The following is a 21890-nucleotide window of genomic DNA, read 5'->3' as shown; positions in this document are numbered from 1 at the left end:
ACCATATACTCAGACAATACCGGATACTCCGACAATACCCAATACTCCAACAGTACCCGATACTCAGACAATACCCGATACTCCGACAATACCCAATACTCCAACAGTACCCGATACTACGACAATACCCGATACTCCGACAATATCCAATACTACGACAATACCCGATACTCCAACAGTACCCGATACTACGACAATACCCGATACTCCGACAATACCCGATACTCCGACAATACCCGATACTCAGACAATACTCGATACTCAGACAATACTCGATACTCAGACAATACCCGATACTCAGACAATACCCAATACTCAGACAATACCCGATACTCAGACAATAACCGATACTCAGACAATACCTAATACTACGACAATACCCGATACTCCGACAATACCAGATACTACGACAATACCCGATACTCAGACGATTCGTTGTGTTTTAAAGGTGATCAAGATTTCACATCTTCTTGAGAATTACCCAGAACATCAGACATTACCACATCAACTGGAAATATGACAGTTATTATCATACCTGTATATCATCGCCGTACGTCACAGTTTATTGGAAAGATTCGCAATCTGAAATCCCATTATTAAAAAATCCCATCATACTCATTAATAATAATCAAATGTTAAAATTCTTTTCTCTTTATCAGCTTGATAAAACGCCTAGTTACGATCTTGTGCATACATGTAAAACGTGCCAAATTATAGTAGTATATGGGGTTACGCGGGCAGGGGAGTGCAAACCATATCGTGAGAGGCCTGTTGAACGAGATACGAACAAACACACGGGATAGTATTGTTACGTTGGCCCCTCCCTCCCCAGGGGCGACCGTACACGTGTATTGGCCACTTGCTGGGGACACGTGGAGATCTGCACCAAGTGTAACGCTTTCCTGTGTGTGGCGAGATTCGTTACGTCGAGAGAGCCATAGAACTGGACTGAGTCAGAACGAAACAAAAAGTAGATTTAAATGGAAATTCTTGTGGTTTGTCAATCTCACAGTTAATCGGAATCCAACAGTGACCTTCAGCGTGATTAGGTATCCTGCGCCCGACATAAAACATATTCTTATGCGAGAATACCTCTAAATTGTCATCTCCTATCCTCCATTTAATTTGATTGACGGACTCTATAATTACACACTCATCGAAACCCCAACTCGTCACACCACCAAATGTAACCTTGACCCCTTCCTAGTACCAGCCACCCCACATATCAAATCCTCAACTCCTCCATTACTTCCCCTAAAAATGTTACCCTGACCCCATCCATAACCATCCCTCCGAATTTATCTTCGACATTTCCCTCACCACCCCTCCAAATGTAACCCCGATCCCTCCAAATGTAACCCCGACCCCTCCAAATGTAACCCCGGCCACCTCCATCACCAGCCCTCCAAATGTAACCCCGACCTCCTCCATCACCAACCCTCAAAATGTAACCCCGACCCCCTCCATCACCAACTCACCAAATGTAGCCCCGACCCCCTCCATCACCAACCCTCCAAATGTAACCCCGACCTCCTCCATCACCAACCCTCCAAATACAACCCTGACCTCCTCCATCACCAACCCTCCAAATGTAACCCCGACCTCCTCCATCACCAACCCTCCAAATGTAACCCCGACCCCCTCCATCACCAACCCTCCAAATGTAACCCCGACCTCCTCCATCACCAACCCTCCAAATGTAACCCCGACCTCCTCCATCACCAACCCTCCAAATGTAACCCCGACCTCCTCCATCACCAACCCTCCAAATGTAACCCCGACCTCCTCCATCACCAACCCTCCAAATGTAATCCCCGACCTCCTCCATCACCAACCCTCCAAATGTAATCCCCGACCTCCTCCATCACCAACCCTCCAAATGTAACCCCGACCACCTCCATCACCAACCCTCCAAATGTAACCCCGACCTCCTCCATCACCAACCCTCCAAATGTAACCCCGACCTCCTCCATCACCAACCCTCCAAATGTAACCCCGACCTCCTCCATCACCAACCCTCCAAATGTAACCCCGACCTCCTCCATCACCAACCCTCCAAATGTAACCCCGACCACCTCCATCACCAACCCTTTAAATGTAGCCCCGACTTCCTCCATCACCAACCCTCCAAATGTAACCCCGACCACCTCCATCACCACCCTTCTAAATGTAGCCCCGACCCCATCCATCACCAACCCTCCAAATATAACCCCGACCCCCTCCATCACCAACCCTCCAAATATAACCCCGACCTCCTCCATCACCAACCCTCCAAATATAACCCCGACCCCCTCCATCACCAACCCTCCAAATATAACCCCGACCTCCTCCATCACCAACCCTCCAAATATAACCCCGACCCCCTCCATCACCAACCCTCCAAATGTAACCCCGACCCCTCCCTCAGCATCTCTTCAAATGTAAGCCCAACTACCTCCATCACCAACCCTCCAAATGTAACCTCGACCTCCTCCATCAACACCTTACCAAAAGTAACACCCCCCCCCCCAAAAAAAAAATCAACGTTACCCTGCTTTCTTCCTCTCCCCACCATATATAACTCCGACCCCCCTCCCTAACTACTTCACCAAACGTTACCCCGCTTCCTTCCTCTCCCCACCAAATATAACTCCGACCCCCTCCCTAACCACTTCACCAAACGTTACCCCGATTCTTTCCTCTCCCCACCATATATAACTCCGACCCCCTCCCTAACCACTTCACCAAACGTTACCCCGCTTCCTTCCTCTCCCCACCAAATATAACTCCGACCCCCTCCCTAACCACTTCACCAAACGTTACCCCGCTTCCTTCCTCTCCCCACCATATATAACTCCGACCCCCTCCCTAACCACTTCACCAAACGTTACCCCGCTTCCTTCCTCTCCCCACCAAATATAACTCCGACCCCCTCCCTAACCACTTCACCAAACGTTACCCCACTTCCTTCCTCTCCCCACCAAATATAACTCCGACCCCCTCCCTAACCACTTCACCAAACGTTACCCCGATTCCTTCCTCTCCCCACCATATATAACTCCGACCCCCTCCCTAACCACTTCACCAAACGTTACCCCACTTCCTTCCTCTCCCCACCATATATAACTCCGACCCCCTCCCTAACCACTTCACCAAACGTTACCCCGATTCTTTCCTCTCCCCACCAAATATAACTCCGACCCCCTCCCTAACCACTTCACCAAACGTTACCCCGATTCCACCCCCCCCCCCCCCCCCCCCCCCCCCCCCCCCCCCCCCCCCACCAAACTCCGATACCTCCCTCCATACCCCGATCTGCTGTCTGTTTTCATAGATGTCCGAATTAAAGATGATTCGATAAATAGATAAGATTCAAGGTTTACTGTTACTTACCATTCCAAATGTTTTTATATATTTGTTTTGATACATTTTCTTTCTATCATTTGTATACAGGTTGTCTTTCTCGACCATGGTGCTGATTTCATCCCCGAGGGTGGCCATGTTGAATCGGCGATATTTTCATAAACTATTGTTTTATTTATCTCTTTTTTGTTTAGTTTATTTTTTTTTTTTTAACTCTATCATTTCCCCTCCTCCTCCCTAACCAAGGGTTACGATCTGCCCACTCTCGTGACGTGGAGTAGGCGGGTCGTCTGTAGGGTTAGCGAAGATGGTCACGCATATTCTAAAAAAACTTCGAACTTTATCAACTTTAGGGTGGTATGTGGGTCACAGGCTCATAGATAAGTATATGGACCGAGAGTTGGGAATTCACCGCGGTCTGTGTCATAAGACAAATCAAAAATTTTAATGAATGGTTATTTACTTTTTAAATGCCAAAGTTATTTTATTTGTCCTCAATTAAGTGGGGCCGGGTTACGTCAGTGAAGTAGGGACTTAGACCTATTGAAATTCATTGAACGGTGCATTTCTCATTTAACATTTCAATGATGCACATTTCCGAAACTGAAACTTGAGATACTTTTTAGAAACTCGATGCTACATCATGAGTGTGTTAAATATAAACCATTACTTTCGGTAATAAAACACCAATCGTACAGTTTGTCATCGTCAAAAATTTAATTTTCTTCTGAGTATTATGAAAATAGATGACACAGAGGAAGTTACACTGAAGGCCAATATGATGACGTCACTTAAGGTCAGGATGATGACGTAATTTATTGCCATAAAATCCGGGGCTAGTTTAATGTCATTTGTTTATCATGTGAAAATAGTTTTTAGCAATATCTATAAATTTGATTAACTTTCCATGCATTGTAAAAAACCAAAAAAACACACACACACACACACACACACAAAACCCAAACGATTATTGAAGTTTATGTAATAATACTGTCTAATTATAGCAATAACTATCACAAAAGTGCTTCATCATCGCGATCACTTGATTCTTTATTATTCATATTTTTAAATTTCTTGAAATATTGTCACGCGATGTATCTTATCACTTGAATCATAACACCACATGCTTTCTATATCTGTGAATAAAACGATATAAGCCCAGTAGAGGATGATATCACTTGTCTGTACCCTCGTTATTACTACATGACATATTATATATATAACACAGACAACAAAAAAACAAAAAACATAACAGAAAGACAAACAGCACAAGACCTGAGCAGACAACAAAATACACATACAAACACAAACAACAAAATACACATACAAACACAAACAACACCACGCACATACAAACACAAACAACACAACACAAATACAAACAACATAACACACATACAAACAACACAACACAAATACAAACACAAACACAAACAACACAACACACATACAAACACAAACAACACAACACACATACAAACAACATAACACACATACAAACAACACAACACACATACAAACACAAACAACACAATACACATACAAACAAAAACAACACAACGCACATACAAACACAAGCAACACAACACACATACAAACACAACACACGTACAATACAAAGCACCACAACACACATACACCAACAGACACAACCAGCCTACGACTACAAATAACACAACAAACATACAAACACAACACACATACAAACAATACAAACACAACAAACATACAAACACAAACAACACACATACAAACAATACAACACACATACAAACAACACAACACACATGCAAGCAACACAACACACATACAAACAATACAACACACATACAAACAACACAACACACATGCAAGCAACACAACACACATACAAACAATACAACACACATACAAACAACACAACACAACACACATGCAAACAACACACATACAAACAACACAATACAGATTTTTTCTGAACACACCAATGCCAATAGATGCCAGGGGATAGACACAGTGGTATTCGTTTTTCATACAGTATCCAGATAATCCAGGGACATAGATTTTGACCTCATCGATATGTAAGATATATTTAGTCGGAGTGTGTTACTTGTTATCATCTCTGATAGCTGTATATAAACACAGACATGGCCATACTTATTTTTTATACACGTGTATCATTACTTAGTATGAAGGTTCCTGTGTCTCGTATTAAACTACATTCCTACAAAGACAGTCAGCCAAAAATGTGTAATTCAATAAAAATATTATATCTAAGATTTTTGGATATTGAATACCCTATATTTATAATAAATGGAGATTGAATAATCCATACTTATGATCTATGGAGATTGAATACCCAATATTTATGATATATGGAGATTGAATACCCCATATTTATGATATATGGAGATTGAATACTCCATAGTTATGATATATGGAGATTGAATAACCAATATATATGATATATGGAGATTGAATACCCCATATTTATGATATATGGAGATTGAATACCCCATATTTATGATATATGGAGATTGAATACCCCATAGTTATGATATATGGAGATTGAATACCCCATATTTATGATATATGGAGATTGAATACCCCATAGTTATGATATATGGAGATTGAATACCTCATGTTTACAATATTTTGATATTGAACATCCAATGTTTATGATATATGGAGATTGAATACCTCATATTTACGATATTTGGAGATTATTGAATACCCCATATTTATGATATATGGAGATTGAACATCAAATAATTATGATATATGGAGAATGAATACCCCATATTTATGATATATGGAGATTGAATACCTCATATTTATGATATATGAAGATTGATTAACATATATTTACGATATTTGGAGATTGAACACCAAATATTTATGATATATGGGGACTGAACACCCAATATTTATGGTATATGGAGATTGAATACCCCATATTTATGATATTTGGAGATTGAATACCCAATATTTACGATATTTATTTACACCATAGTTCACCATTTTCTGTGATTGAAAAAATCTTATTTAACATTTTGATGAATGAATACTCCATACTTACGATATTTTGATATTGAATACACCAAAATGATGATTGTTGATGATAATAGAAAAAAACAAACACAAACAAAACAAATTCTGTGATATGGAACAGAAACATCAAACAAAAGTATTTGGACACATATTTAAAATAAAAATTATTTCGCGAATTTAAGGCAAGAATTACCAACTTATGTAAAATCTCCAAATTCAAAATACGAAGTACAATATACATGTAAGATAATGTGGAAATAAAAGAATGGAATTAATTTGAATAAAAGGAAGATATATTGTGATTGGTCCCTTTTTACATTGTTAAGAAATATGAGTGACGTAATGATCCAATGTTCCAACACAAGGTAGGATAAACGGAAATAACCTTGACAAGTTACTAATACTATAACAGTGTATGGCACGATTTGTTATACTGATCGGTCATTTCCTTGTCAATCAACGATGGGCCCAGAGGGCCTGTATATTTGTAAAACTGTTGACACTGTTAAACAAGTGTGTCGGAGTTGCACTGAAGTATATTATATAGTCACATACAAAAAAAAATATTATTAGAATACGGATTAACCTTCTACACTAGGGGTCAAAGTTCAGTGATTCTAATATCAATTGTCCTTATAAACTAGGGGTCAAAGCTCAGATAACCACAATGTATGCTTATCATACAACGAATGGAATTGGTGAAATGCACATTTGGTAATGAGTAGTCAGAATATATACTATACAGTGTACATCCCCGTCGGAGTTTAAATTTCTCTCGTTTTCTTTCATAATGAGAGAAATAAGAAAAAGTAAATGTTCAATATCAGTAGCATCGCATTGCCCCCGTAAAGGTACTGATAATCTGTCATACTCTTGAAATATATTATCATACTCGACGTGAAACCTATGGTGTTTGATATTGTTAAACAAAGACTTCAGTGATTTTGTCATTTCGCGTTACATGTTTCGCTATTTTGTTTCGGCGATGTCTTAAGACGATGCTATCGCTATTTCGGGGCGAAATAAAGAAATGACACGCATAAATCACCATAGAAACCATTAAATATCCACTATATATAAAGAGAAAATATGAAAATGACTCGGGGTGTCTCCGGTTACGAAGATCAATGACAAGGTCTTCTGTAGTAATTACATGTATAGAACATTGTCTACCGATTCAGTCTCGTCGCTTTTTTGTCTCTTTGTTTCTGAAATCAATGTTTTGATCAAAACTAATCTGATCAAATATATCAAGTACATGTATTTAAGACATACGTATGATGTTTCTTTCATTATAACGCGGTCAAGGTGACAATGACAGAGACAAGGTTAAGGTTGTCGTTACAGTTTATAGAAAGTTATCAAAAATGGAAAATAATTTGCATTCATGTTTTACTTACACTATTAAATTGTTTATATATTTCGTCTGAAGCTGTCGAGCTCCATCATACAAGCTAATAAAAAAATATAATTCTTTTATCTTTTGAAGATTTTTCACATGTTAAACAATATAATAGACATATATGACAAAGGCAAAAAACATACACACACATACTCTGAGCCTAATAATATTGTAACGCCTTATTCTGTGATCCTTAAGAAGAAGCCAATCGTTGTACCAAAATGATATAACAATACTTTACATAATCAATTAAGCAAGTGAGACAAAATTAAAATTATGAATATATCACATAATTTACGCATGCAATTTAATTAATATTTGCAATGCATTTTCTCTACAGGTCGAGTCGTTAACATTTTTTTTTAATTGTCTGCATCACTTTGTTTCAATAAACTCAGACAAGTAAATGCCATTCTCATTGTGTAATAAAGTGGGCGATGTTTATGAAAACTAAACACACACAAATCATGAATATTTAAATCCGTGAAGTTTGTCAGAGCTCCGTTTAAAGGGATCCTCCTCGGTCTTTGTTAGCACGAAGCTAAAAGATTATCATGTTTCCGTGTAAATTAAAACCTACCGTAATTTTATCACATTAACTTTTTTTGTGTGAATACAGAACTTAAACGTTACCTCTTATTGAGTGAAAATCACGGTGAGATTTCCCCGGTGTTAAACCAATAAACATTCTAAATCTTAAAGTATTTCATATATATGTACAGTCATATTACATGAACAGATCCGGTCCCAAAGCAGTTCACTATATCGCGGAAAATTCCTGTACCAAGTAAAGTTATCCCCGTCGAGGGCCTCTGTCAAAATGGGAAACTCCGACCGGAACAAGAATTATAACGTCACTCCACAGCCATCTCTGTCTGTCCTCATGAGTACATGTACCGTTAAAGCTAGGTAAATACACGAATCGTTAGTTGTTCTACTGTTCGGGAAACACAGAAGATCAATGTTATATAACAAGGTTGTCAGTGTAAAACTGTATAACAGGTTTGTGTCTGATGCCAGCCTACATGTAACTGGACCGAATCGGCGTACATCATACACGCTTACACATGTGATGATCTACATGTGTTATTTGTAAATTTTACCTGAACGGGCTAGGTATTTCTCTCACTGCACGATAAGTTGGACTCAAAACCACAACAATGCCTACTCCAAGCTGGCCGGATTCTAATTCTATTGGACCACATGGGTTTGCATTTCCATCATCATTTCAAGACAGTTTTCATAAAGCTGTCCGAATCGACGAATTGGATGAGAATGTAAATACCGATGAGGCCAATATCAATACGGCCGAGAAAAACAGACTGGACAGACTGAGAAAAGAGTCTGCCTTGACCATCAGCATTCCTCAGTCTAGTGGCTATGATAGTTATGAGGATAATTCCAAAGACTCTAAAAGAAGTTCCTATCATGTGATGGATATTGAACAAGATAGTATACAGGAACAAAAACAGTTTTTAGATTCCTCAGATGGTAGTGGTGAAGGAAACAGACGAAAAAAACGGACGAGAAACAAGTGTTATTGGTCAAAATGTAAAATTGGATTAACTATCATCGGAGGGACACTTATTCTATTTGGTGTGATATTCGGAGCGATTTATTTATCAAAATATCTGGAATCTTCAGATGACAGTGACGGGGATGATATTTCCACGAACCATTCCCATGTGCAAATCGTTACAACACCAAAATCTCAGGTAGGTTTCCAGTTTATTTTTTCGGGTACAGCACATGCACTACTTTAGGATGTTTCTATAAAGCTGTCAAGTTTACACTTCCTGAACGCCTGGTCCAATTCTCCTTATATCTAACTTCTGTTTGTCATTTGCTCTCGTTCCGTCTTTTTGTGGTAGAATTATGGTTCCGTTAATATGTCTGTATTCTCCGTTGTATATCAATTTTCACTACACAACTAAAATACATGTAATAGGGAAAAGGATTTATTGGTGATTTTGTATTTACTGTGTGGATTGATCACAAAATACCAAAAGTAGAGACGTACAACGGACGTCAACTCGATAAAGCATGACAAAAACAAACCAAGATCAACCATTGGTAAAATAAATATACAAGGAGAATGGTTCCAGATCCCAATCTGATCACTGCTGGTGATAGATTACAGCTGAAGCAGTTGTGAGTTTGTATTGTATACAAGGTATTCGAGAGACGTGCCATGCATGATTTATAACGGACCTGATAGGGTCAAGCATTGTTAACTTGACGCTCCGAGTTGCGGACAAAACTATCAAACGAACTTTTACATTATCGTTATAATAAATCTGCTAGATTACATGGATCTTGTTTGTTAAGAATATGATGAAATCTTAATTGTTTAAAGTAAAGGGACATATTGAAAAGTCTGCAGCAGTTCTGATCCAGAGGTTGATGAGGCGTCCCGAGTCTGTACGCTTGTTGGCTCTTACACACTCTGTTCTACAGCGCAGGATAGATGTTCGTGGGCTATAAAAACACATAATTAAAAATGTTAAATTCCTCTTTAATAGTTAAAACCTTCGTGGGCCCCCACCCACGGTGTTAACTTGGATAAATAAAACATGTGTCGTTATCAGGATCCATGTATAGAATATTTAGTGTATATTATGTTTGCATGGAGACTGGTATCACCTCACAAACAATACGTTTACGAGTGGCTACCAGTCGTGTGTGTATGTATATATATATGGCAAGATATTTGATCAAGATTTAGGACATTAGACTGACCACAGGTGCCCAAAGTGTACTGTCGGGGTCAAATGTCACATGGACTTTAAAATCACTCCCCTTCAAATGATCAGATGTGAAACTGTTTTGACCTATATTAAATTAAAGCAGACGGCCCATCTGGTGCTGTTGTGTGAATTAAGATCAGTTGGTCAGAGGTAGGGGATATATTCCCCAATGGATCCATTGACTCCCCTATGTTAATGTTTGAGTTTTCTCTATCGAGTATATGGGTGGTTTCAACCGCATAGTACCAAGGAATTCCATTCATAAATCGCCCACTCCCTTCAACTCAGGGATTGGCGGAGGGCCAACTGTCCCCATTATATGTTGAGTATGGTTATCTCTGGAGCTTGTGTATATTATACGATCATCTTTTCATAGGAATCTATTGATTTGGTTTCTGATACGAAAAACGAATTAAAACTATTTCAATATGCCAAGATTACGAATGATTCGTGAAAACTGACTTGAATGTTTATTGTGATCATTTAAATAATACTATTTTGTCCAGCCTCACTTTCCCTATCACAATGGAATTAACAATACTTATTAACATTTCTCCTCAATAAAGGCGATATGACATACAAGTATATTCCTTGAAAAAAATCTGAATTTATTGCTTGGTTTATGCTAAGCCGAACCACATCATGCGAAACTACATTGACCTATATTTTATGAAATATATCCGGGTTTTCCATTACTCAGAATAATTATCGATTCGCGACTGTTCTAAGCCGCGTGACAGAGGCTCAGTAAGGGGACACTGTAAATATGTAAATAATCAAATTTCTTATTCATTTTCATTGCTTTTAAACAGATTCCAACAAATGAGACTCCTTCGATTGACCACACCCATCCGCTAGTGGCCATAAGGATGGTTGTGGATGAAGATTATGTTGAAAACGGTATGTGTTTCTTTTTCATCCTTTTTTAAATCAGATACAATAATAAAAAAAAATTATTTGTTTGTAATATGAAATCAATTATATCCTTTTTCAGTGCTGAGTTTTAAAATATGGTCCTCTCATTTCTTTATTTTGTGAATGATTCGAAATATACAGTGAAACCTGTCTATTAAGACCAGCTGGGGGATTAAGTGAAAGTGGTCTTAATAGCGGGGTAGTCTAAATACCGAGGTCGACCAAATTAATCTTTAACCATCAAGAACCTTAACTCTGTATTATTGTGTAGATTTCGACAGTGCGATACAGTTTCTTTTGAAAAAATAAGGAAAGACAACAGTTTACACTGAGTAGATATTGAATACGGAATACACTAAACGATATTTTAAATATCAAAAACACAAAATACAAATTCTGAAAGACTGACACATATTCAGTTATCAACTTTACACTGAACATTAGCGACACAAACCATTTACACCGCGTGATACTGAACACCGACTGCATCTATAGACCAATGAATGTCATATACTCTACAAACATTACCGAACATTGTACACCAAAAACATCCTGATTGAACACTTCCGGCACGAAACATAGAACACAAATGACATATGATGTGTTTACTAAATACAAAAAAACACGAAGGACGCGATCAAAGCATACACTGAAAGCATGGATTGCTTAACATACATAAACACCGCTACGTCACGTTGAACATAGAAAACACAACATTGAACACTACGAACGCACAATAAGCATGAGCATATTGAACACCATCTAAAAATATTTCAGAGCTAAAATCCTGACACTGACCACTACACAGTATCAGACATTACGACAGATAGATGCCTGGTGCAGGACATTTACCTGTCAGAATGTCTCAAGTATGGTGTCAGGGCCAGATGAAACTCGGGCTAGAACGTACACGTATTCGTGGAGCATTTGCCACAAATTACAGAACGTTTAACATTCCAGATTCCCTATGAAAGTCGTTAAACCCCCGTTTGTCTATGACAGAGATTTGTACCAATATACATGACTTATGTTTATTCCTGTACATTTCAGGTAAAGGTCACGTGGTTCTGTGGAGGCCACCCCAGGGTAAACACATTCAACAAGGAATCACCTACAACAATGGTTCCTTCAAGGTTCCGATGGATGGTTACTATACGTATACATCTACACTGGTGTTCGATACCCGCAATGTCGATAAGGAAACCGGAAAAGAAATCCGTTTTCACCATTGTGTAAATGTAAAAAACACACAGCAGCGGACATGCTCCACAAATGGAGTTCCGGTCAATGCAATCCGAAGCGATATCGTGTACGACTCTTTGGTGCACTTGAGCGCAGGACAGGAAGTATACGTCACCATCAGTAAACTCGGTTTTATTTCGGATACAAGCGACAGTAACACATTCACCATGAGATTAAGTTCAAAACATAAGAAAACACGGTGAACAATAAACGTTAAAATCCTAAAAAGGGTATTTATAATACTTTGACTGATATGAAATCGACACCCCAGTCGATGAGGTTGCCACGGTAACTGATCGTTGCCAGGCATAATATGGCACCATTCCAGTAAGCGACGGTCATTATAATTGAATCGATTTATTGATGACCGTGCGTCAGTTCTGCGCACTGCGGAGACATGACGTCATAGAATGCCATGACAGATGAATGGTCCTAATTCTTGTAGAGTTGTCTCGTTATTCCAGAATAATTTGTTACAGACAAAATTCGAGGAAGACATTTATTTTATTTGTCTTTTAGACCTCGGATGGATCACAGGGGCTTGGCACGATTTTTCAAATGATGGTCCATATATATATGTATTATAGTATCAAGCCCCTGTGGGATGGATGGTTATTTTTCTGGACCGGAAGTGAACTTGGGTCCCAGCTCTCCAGAGTTGGGGATGCAATGTGATTTCATAATCGTTAGCTGGATGGGTTTTTGACAATATATGATCGGTTTCTTTTACAAACAGTTACTCATTGTAATTTAATTTCAAGTTGATTTGATTTCTAATCTGCTTTTGACAAAGATTGTTGTTTTCAAATCCTGTCAATTTGAGCAGCTTACTTCAAAAGGGCATAATCTTATAGCTGTTTCAAGAAAAAAGACAACTGAATTTCAATGCGGAGTCCATATTAGAGAAGCGATCATGAACTGTTTGTGGCTTTGATTAGGCCCAAAAATACATTACTGCAAAATTATTGGTAGGCAGGCATTTAATATTCCCCATATTGCTTTTACCAGAGTTTTGTATAGCATGCTTACAGCTTTATAAATTATTTAATTAATAACCTTTAAAGTCAGTATATAAAACGTTTAAGTGTAGTAAGCAGTCATTATATTTTGTTATTTAAGGTAACCATTGCCACTTAACATATTATTTGTTGTGAAAAAGTGTTTCATGTATTATTTTGAGTTTTTCGTTGACGTTGCGTTCTCTCCCATCTACATTTGAATTTGTACTGTAGCAATAATTTTTTGAAGCACTTCTTTCTTTCTGTTTGTGCTAATCCTGGAAACAGCATCACCGTAAAGTTTTTACGGAACATATTTCGTTATAGTAATACCAAAAACGGGTTAAAGTTAACTTACTCGAACTTAGAGGGCCTCTTTATCTGAAATATTGACCATTCTAACGTCATATTTTATTAGCCTTGATAGCTTATCTAGTCATTATATAACATTCAACTTAATTCCACCGTCTAAATCCAAGGGCCTGGTATTATACTCCGTCCTTGCACATAAAATCTGTTTATAGAGAGCGGATCTCCTTGATTTCGAAGATACCTAATTCCTGTTTCAAATCTATCATCTCAAACGCCTTGGTTGAAGTTTATTTTTTTCGTGCTTACCTGCTATACAATGTATCTCTTTGGTAACCTAAATCTTCAGCTCTTTCTTCTTGATTTAAAAAAAAAGAAATATACATGTAGCCATGTCTATTCCCCAACTTTATAGCACCAAAGCTTATTGTGAGTTAGCCGTATATTAAAACTGAAAAAAAATCTCTCAAATTAATTAAAAGTTCATGATCATGCATCATATTTTAATGTCTTCATTTCTAAAAGAAGGGTTGTGAAAAATGATTCAGTTTCTATCGGATTCTGGACAGCTGAACACGCATCTTATTTACTTATTAGATTTAAAGAAAACACCGATTAAGACATTGAATTGTCAAATGTATGAGAAACTCAAAATATCTTCACAAACTCTTCAAGATATTTGTAAAGAGAATATTCTATAAGTTGTTAATTATCGTATTTTGATTAATCATGGATGAATTCGCAGGGCATTTTTGTTGAAGGATTTTAAATGTTATTTTTGTAATTCATGTAGTAACGGTCTTTTTGATAATGAGCCATTGTTAGTGAACTGTGTGCCGTCTGTATGTATATTTTTGGAATATTTTTTGCATAGTCACAAATTTATTTATTTTAAGCCGGCTGCCTGTTTCGGTGCTACACTAACACATTGCTAGGGATGATATCGAGATATATTTAGAAAGCTATTTCCTTATCTATGAATGTGAAAATATCACAAGTATTAGTCATTCACGGAAAAAAAATTACATAACCGACTTAGGGAGAGGTTATCTCATTATAAGTATGTTTGATTACATAAACCTGTACATCTACTCCTCATACCGAGCGACAATGTCCGAAAGAATTTCATTCATGAATGTTAAGTGTGCATTGGATGTGTGAAAGATTTTATAGCATGTTTTGTTTAATAAGTAATTATTTGAAAAAAATGTAATGATAATCTGTTCATGTTCATGTTTCATTCAAAGTGAACACCTGCAGTAATTTGAGATTGCACATATTTGTCGCACCTTGACATAAATAGTTGTTTCTATTGGAACCATTCAGCATCAATGGATTATAATCTCGTGATAAAAATCAGCATAAATTGTTACAAGAATCAATGCTATATTGACAATTATTTTTGAAATTTCAAATATGTATTTCAGAAGTAAGTTTAGTCTAGACTGCTGAATGTGCCTAGCACACATTACATATTTATATTTATAAGAAATGCTGTCTTGTACAGAAGTAGGTTATCATTGTACAACACTAAAGTTGTTGTTCTTTGAATAAAATAAGAAAATATTTTCAACATGTTTTGTTTATCTTTATTTCATGGCTGACAAAAATATATTTGGCCACAAAACATTGACACAGTGTTTGGTCGGGAACGTGTAGGCGGAGGGAGATGGATAGTTATGATGGTCATGAGATCTACATCGTTAACACAAATATGAACAGGGAACGTATTAAAATCATAGATTGTTATGTCTTTTTAACCAAATATCAATTAAAGCGATATCTGTTTCTGAGGACTAAAATGAAAGGTTCTAGACAGACAGGTTATGTGAAATGGCTGGTTACAAACACATTAATACAGATATAGACTGGTAATTGACGAGTCTACGTACAGACAGGCGGTCTAAAGCAGGTTTGACTAGTTATAGTCAGTGATATATATAGATGCTCTCTATAAGACAGATTTGACTAGTTATAGTCAGTGATATATATAGATGCTCTCTATAACACAGGTTTGACTAGTTACAGACAGGTGGTCACTATAGAAGGTTTGACTGCAGTTGCAGACAGGTGGTCTCAAAGGCAGGTATGATTTTAGTTAAAGACAGATGGTCTCTCAGGCTGGTTTTACTAGTTATAGACAGGTGGTCTCTAAGGCTGGTTTTACTAGCTATAGACAGGTGGTCGCTTAGACAGGTTTGACTGTAGTTATAGACAGGTGGTGTTTAAGGCAGGTTTGACTGTAGTTATAGACAGGTGGTGTTTAAGGCAGGTTTGACTAGTTATAGACAGATGGTCTCTAAGACAGGCTTTGCTGTAGTTATAGACAGGTAGTGTTTAAGGCAGGTTTGACTGTAGTTATAGAGGTGATATCTAAGGCTGGTTTTACTAGTTATAGACAGGTGGTCGCTTAAACAGGTTTATCTGTAGTTATAGACAGGTGGTCTCTAAGACAGGTCTGGCTGTAGTTATAGACAGGTAGTGTTTAAGGCAGGTTTGACTAGTTATAGAGGTGATATCTAAGGCTGGTTTTACTAGTTATAGACAGGTGGTCGCTTAGACAGGTTGTCTCTAAGACAGGTCTGGCTGTTGTTATAGACAGGTGGTGTTTAAAGCAGGTTTGACTAGGTATAGAGGTGATCTCTAAGGCTGGTTTTACTAGTCATAGACAGGTGGTCGCTTAGGCAGGTTTATCTGTAGTTACAGAAAGATGATCTCGAAGTTAGAACTGGCTTTACTTATGAACAGTCAATCTCTAGGGCAGGTTTATAACTGTAGGTGTATAGACAGATGGTCTCCTAGACAGGTTTGGCTGTATGTATAGACAGATGGTCTCCTAGGCAAGTTTGACTAAAGTTATAGAAAGTTGGTCACACGAAGTAGGTTTGACTGCAGATATAGAAATGCTGTCCATAAGTCAGACTGGACGGTTATTATAGACAGGGCATTGCTAATGTTGGACTTGACCAAGTTATACTAAGGCGGTCTCTTTTGAAGAAAGTTTGATTTTTACGATAATGCTTTTAAAAGCTAGCTATTCTATGTCACAAACAGTCAGTCTGTGGACAGGTTCAGAGCAATTTTCGGAAGGAAGATAATCTTTGTCATAATTGGGAAGTAGTTTCAGTCCTTAACTTACATTCACTGTGGGTACAATTTTAGATACGTAAGGGAAGTTGTGATTTGGTGACGTGTCGGTTTTCCCCACAAATGTCACATATTACATAATTTTGAGAACTCTCGTGGCCTCGTGCCCACCTTTTATTTGATTCGGAATTTTCAGTTCCTGATTGACCACAAGATATTTTTTTCATATTCTTTCAAGACAGATAATTATGAATAAGTGGTTTTGAATGTCTTCCGGGTAATATCACGCGAAGAATTCACATTTTAGTATCCCGACTTACTACATACATTGACGTAACATTGCCCTGTAAGACACGTGGCCAATAATGAGATATTGTCAAGTTGTTAATTTTTTCGCTATATCAAAGATGTATAACGAAAAATGTTCAACCAAAATAAAGATTACAAAAATTGTGACTGTTTTAATTTTTCGAGTTTCAAATACTTCCTGATATTTCTAAAATTTTTGGTAAGCATACAATCTTAACAATATTTTTATAGCGTAGCAATCCTTTTATAGAATATTGGTCGATATAAAAAGAAACAGTAAAAATAAATGAAACGTAATATGACCAATGTATTTTAAGAATCTTAAGCATGTTGATTGACATTATAATATTTGAAAACAAAATCCCATGATGTATATATTTTTTTCCCCTTTTCTGGAATTCGTGATATTCAGGAAACTATTTTAATGGTTTGTGATAGTAAGAACACCAAGGCCGGTCGTCCATTAATGAGAGGGCTAATACAACTATATAAGATATATTGCAGATAGAATACTCAAGATCAGGAACAGGGGACGTTTCCGGTACGAGAAGTGGTAACTGTCATTACTGCTTGCGGCATTACATGTGACACTTGTCATTACTTCGGTACCAGAAGTGACTTCTGTCATAACAGCGGTACCACAAGTGACGTATACGATTAGTTTCCGTTACCACAAGTGGCACCTGTCATAACAGCGGTACCACAAGTGACGTATACGATTACTGTTTCCGTTACCACAAGTGGCACGAGTCATTATCCGGTACCACCACAAACGACACGTCATTACTTTTTCCGATGCCACAGGTGGTACCTGCCTTACTTTGGTACCACAAGCGGCACCTGTCATCACCCATAACATTTTATGAAATTATTAATTTGATTAAGAAAAACACTTGGACACTTGATGTTTTAAAAATGTGACGACGACCGTTTCCCTTTTTTCAGCCTAGATTGAAGTACTTCCAACAGAAAACCCTTATTATGTCCAACGTTAATTCTATATTGGACAGCCATGTACAGTAAAACACGACTCCGGAGTGTGGTAAATTGACTTCACGAGCAGAAAAGCTGATATGTTGTTATATCAAAAGATAAAAGAAACAAACAATGAAGCCAAACTGTAACCGTTATCGATATATCTTTTTTAAAAGGTCAGTTGTTAGGCAAATTCAAGGTTAGCCTCATATCAATCTAATTCTCTATCGAATACCTTAATGACTGTTTTTTTCCGCCTCGTCGTTAAATAGAATTATCAAAATCTACAGTTGCGTTGAACATTTGGTATACAATGGAAGAAAGACAACTCTGAATTAATTCTTGAACTTGTGGCATTTTCTTTAGCGTGTAGAATTATAAATAGTCACAGATATTAAACAGCGATCAGTGGCGTATTTTTACTTTATCTGAAAAAGTGAGAGGATGTTATATCGATTTTAATCACTATCAGTTTATATTAATCACTATTGTTGGTTCGGACCGCGAGAGGTCCTGATGGTGGGAGGAAACAGAAGTATCCGCAGCCCGAGTTTCCTCTGGCCCTTACACCATATCCTTAAAAGGGCCCTACACCAGATAATAGCATAGTGTCAGGTTTGGTTTGGTTTATTTAGTTTAACGTCCTATTAACAGCTAGAGTTATTTAAGGACGTCCTTAAATGACCCTGGCTGTTAAAAGGACGTTAAACTAAATAAACCAAAAAAATTAAGGACGTGTCTGGTTTTGGAGGTGGAGGAAAGCCGGAGTACCCAGAGAAAAAACACCGACCTACGGTCAGTACCTAGTAACTGACCAACGTGGGTTTCAAACTCGCAACCCAGTGGTGGAGGGATAGTGATAAAGTGTCGGGACACCTTAACCACTCGGCCTCCGCGGCCCCGAACATGTTGGAGGGCCACAGAAAAATCAGTCCAGGGAAATATAGACATTATACCTATCATTATGTAATATTGGTACAATAAATCTACACTCATACACGATTCTGTTTTGTACATTGTATATGAAATATCATGTTGATTTAATTACAATAACCGGCCGAAAATACATTTTATACTTTAATCTGAATGCAGTGATTCTTGATTGGATTTCCCCTTTATTGGTAGTAACGTACCATCTCGTGATCACTTAATTATCATGTCTGACAGATAATACAATATAGATAGAGAAAAATCTGACTCTGTTATATTTTCCTGAGTACATTTATGCACGTAGTTTGTCTTATTTGATAACATGACATCTTCTTCATTTATTTAACCTGATGAGATGTTAACGATCGCAACAGTAATTGTATCAAATGACAGCGTCCTCATGGCAACGACAATTGTTTATTCTCCTAAACAGTACAGTGAGTAATATGAGTGTTCATAAGCACTGAAATGGGCCTCCTGTTAAACAGTTGTGAATAAAAAGAGAAACTTTCACGTACAATTTATGTATTTATCTCATTTGGAAAAAATAAAACTTGTGCTTCTTTGCCTACACTTATGTCAATGATAAATAAATAAATAAGTAAATAAAACAAAAACTATCAACAAAAGGGCAACATTGTATAATTACTCGTGGAAAAATCCCTCTGTTTTTAAAGCAATACAGCTGTTAAATGTAAGAAATGCATGCACTTGAAGAAATCATTTTGAAGCAAATAAGTTGAGAACTTCATAATTTGGATGTTAAATAATTATATACTCTTACTGTCAAATACATGTTACAGGGGAATCACTGTCTTTACATTGTATACATTGTACTGAATATAATTGTATGTTTGGTACTGATGGGCCAATGGCCCAAAGTTTTAATAAAACTTGTAACTTGATATACTGCTGTATATTAAGCCAGGTGTATGTCTGGACTGGTCTAATTTGGTTAGTTTATATCGACGAGGTAGCACTTTAAAGTACATTGTAAACAAGACAAGCGGCTTTTGCAATATGGACAAAATCGGTGAAAGAAGGTTTAACACCTAAGGATATCCATAATGACATGCATGCAACACTAGGGAAAGATGCCTCTTCATATGCTTCAGTGAAAAGGTGGGTGGTGGAATTAAAGTGCGACCGACAGAGCCTTGAGGATGACCCCGTCCTGGATGGCCTGCCAATGTTGCAACCCCAGAAATGGTCAATAAAGTTCATGATATTGTTATGACTGACAGACAAGTCACAGAAAGATATATAGCTAGTATAATTGGTATTTCACAGGAAAGAGTTAATTCCATTATGACCGAGGATCTTGCATTAAGAAAGCTTAAGGCCCGATGGGTACCAATACTTCTGACAGTTGATCAGACGCACATCAGGCGCATATCATCGCATGTTAATGTTAACCTTTTTGAGGAAGATCCTGCCAACTTTCTTCAGAGATTTGTCACTATGGATGACACATGGGTCCATCATTTTACCCCAGAGGCCAAAAAACAATCGAAACAATGGAGGCACCCTGGCTCTCCCTCGCCAAAGAAGGCAAAGACTGCTCCATCAGCTGGGAAGGTTATGGCCTCGGTTTTCTGGCATGCAGATGGTATTCTGCTTATGTAGTATCTCCAAAGAGGACAAACAATCAATGGCACAGTTACGGGAAAATATTAAACTTAAGCGGCGCGGAACGCTCACTAAAGGTGTGTTGTTCCATCAGGAAAATGCTCCTGTTCACAAGTCTGTCATTGCGATGGCTGCCACTGACGATTGTGGCTTTAATTCACCTGATCTCGCTCCATCAGACATTCATCTATTTCCAAAACTGAAAACAGCTATTTCAGGCACCCACTTTCAGTCCGATGATGACGTCATGCATGCAGTGGATGGTTCTTTCTGAACAGCCATGAAATGGAGTTCTATAAAAGTGGTATTGAGGCCCTTAAACACCACTGGCAAAAGTGTATAGATACTGAAGGGGATTTTGTTGAAAAATAATACAATATGAGGCTCACAACAATCAGCCCTCGTACCTGAGAGCAACCATGGACGGCGTTTTTGTAGATTTAGACACAGTGGTGACCATGTTTGTTAATTATATATAAAGCTATTAATCCATAATCTATTATAACACACACCTTAATTTCCATATACATGTATATGACATCTGTATGATTAATTACCTGGATCTGTACACGATATATATTTTCAATCCACATCATTACATAATTTATAATGTATTACAAATTATAAGTCATGACTTTCACGGTACCATTGTATGTAAAATATGCTAATCACCTCTGTCTATCTAAAAAAAATCCCCGCTTCTTTACGCTCCCCTAACCCCGCCTTACGAGAGGACATTCTGTAGGAACCCCTAAGTCCTTCCGTCGGACCTTTTGTCCGACCGGGCTTCCACATTGTATCTAACAAAACGAGCTTGTTATAGGGAACCTATTAAACCACGATACTTCAATTCCCATGTAGTCACACTTCGTCCGAGATAGTCCCACACATGCTGAAGTCTTAAGAGTTCTTTCATGCTCTAGAATTCCTCCAACATGACTTTCTGCCGTTTAAGGTGTTTTGTCAGACCCAAGA

The 21890-nt window shown here is 37.8% G+C and overlaps 1 protein-coding gene across 1 annotated transcript; it reads left to right on the top strand.

Annotated features, from left to right (window-relative positions):
- The first annotated feature begins 8618 nt into the window (after positions 1-8618).
- LOC117342122 lies at positions 8619-15558 on the top strand. The gene is made up of 3 exons (XM_033904126.1): positions 8619-9489; positions 11334-11421; positions 12487-15558. Exons 1-3 carry the CDS (start codon positions 8935-8937, stop codon positions 12879-12881), a joined length of 1038 nt encoding a protein of 345 aa, XP_033760017.1. The 5' UTR covers positions 8619-8934; the 3' UTR covers positions 12882-15558.
- The last annotated feature ends 6332 nt before the right edge of the window (positions 15559-21890 follow it).

The sequence above is a fragment of the Pecten maximus genome, chromosome 14 (genome assembly GCF_902652985.1).
Source record: "Pecten maximus chromosome 14, xPecMax1.1, whole genome shotgun sequence".
Classification (NCBI taxonomy): Eukaryota; Metazoa; Mollusca; class Bivalvia; order Pectinida; family Pectinidae; genus Pecten; species Pecten maximus.
The sequence above is the reverse complement of the archived record's forward strand: the minus strand, read 5'-3'. Positions and strand labels throughout refer to the sequence as shown.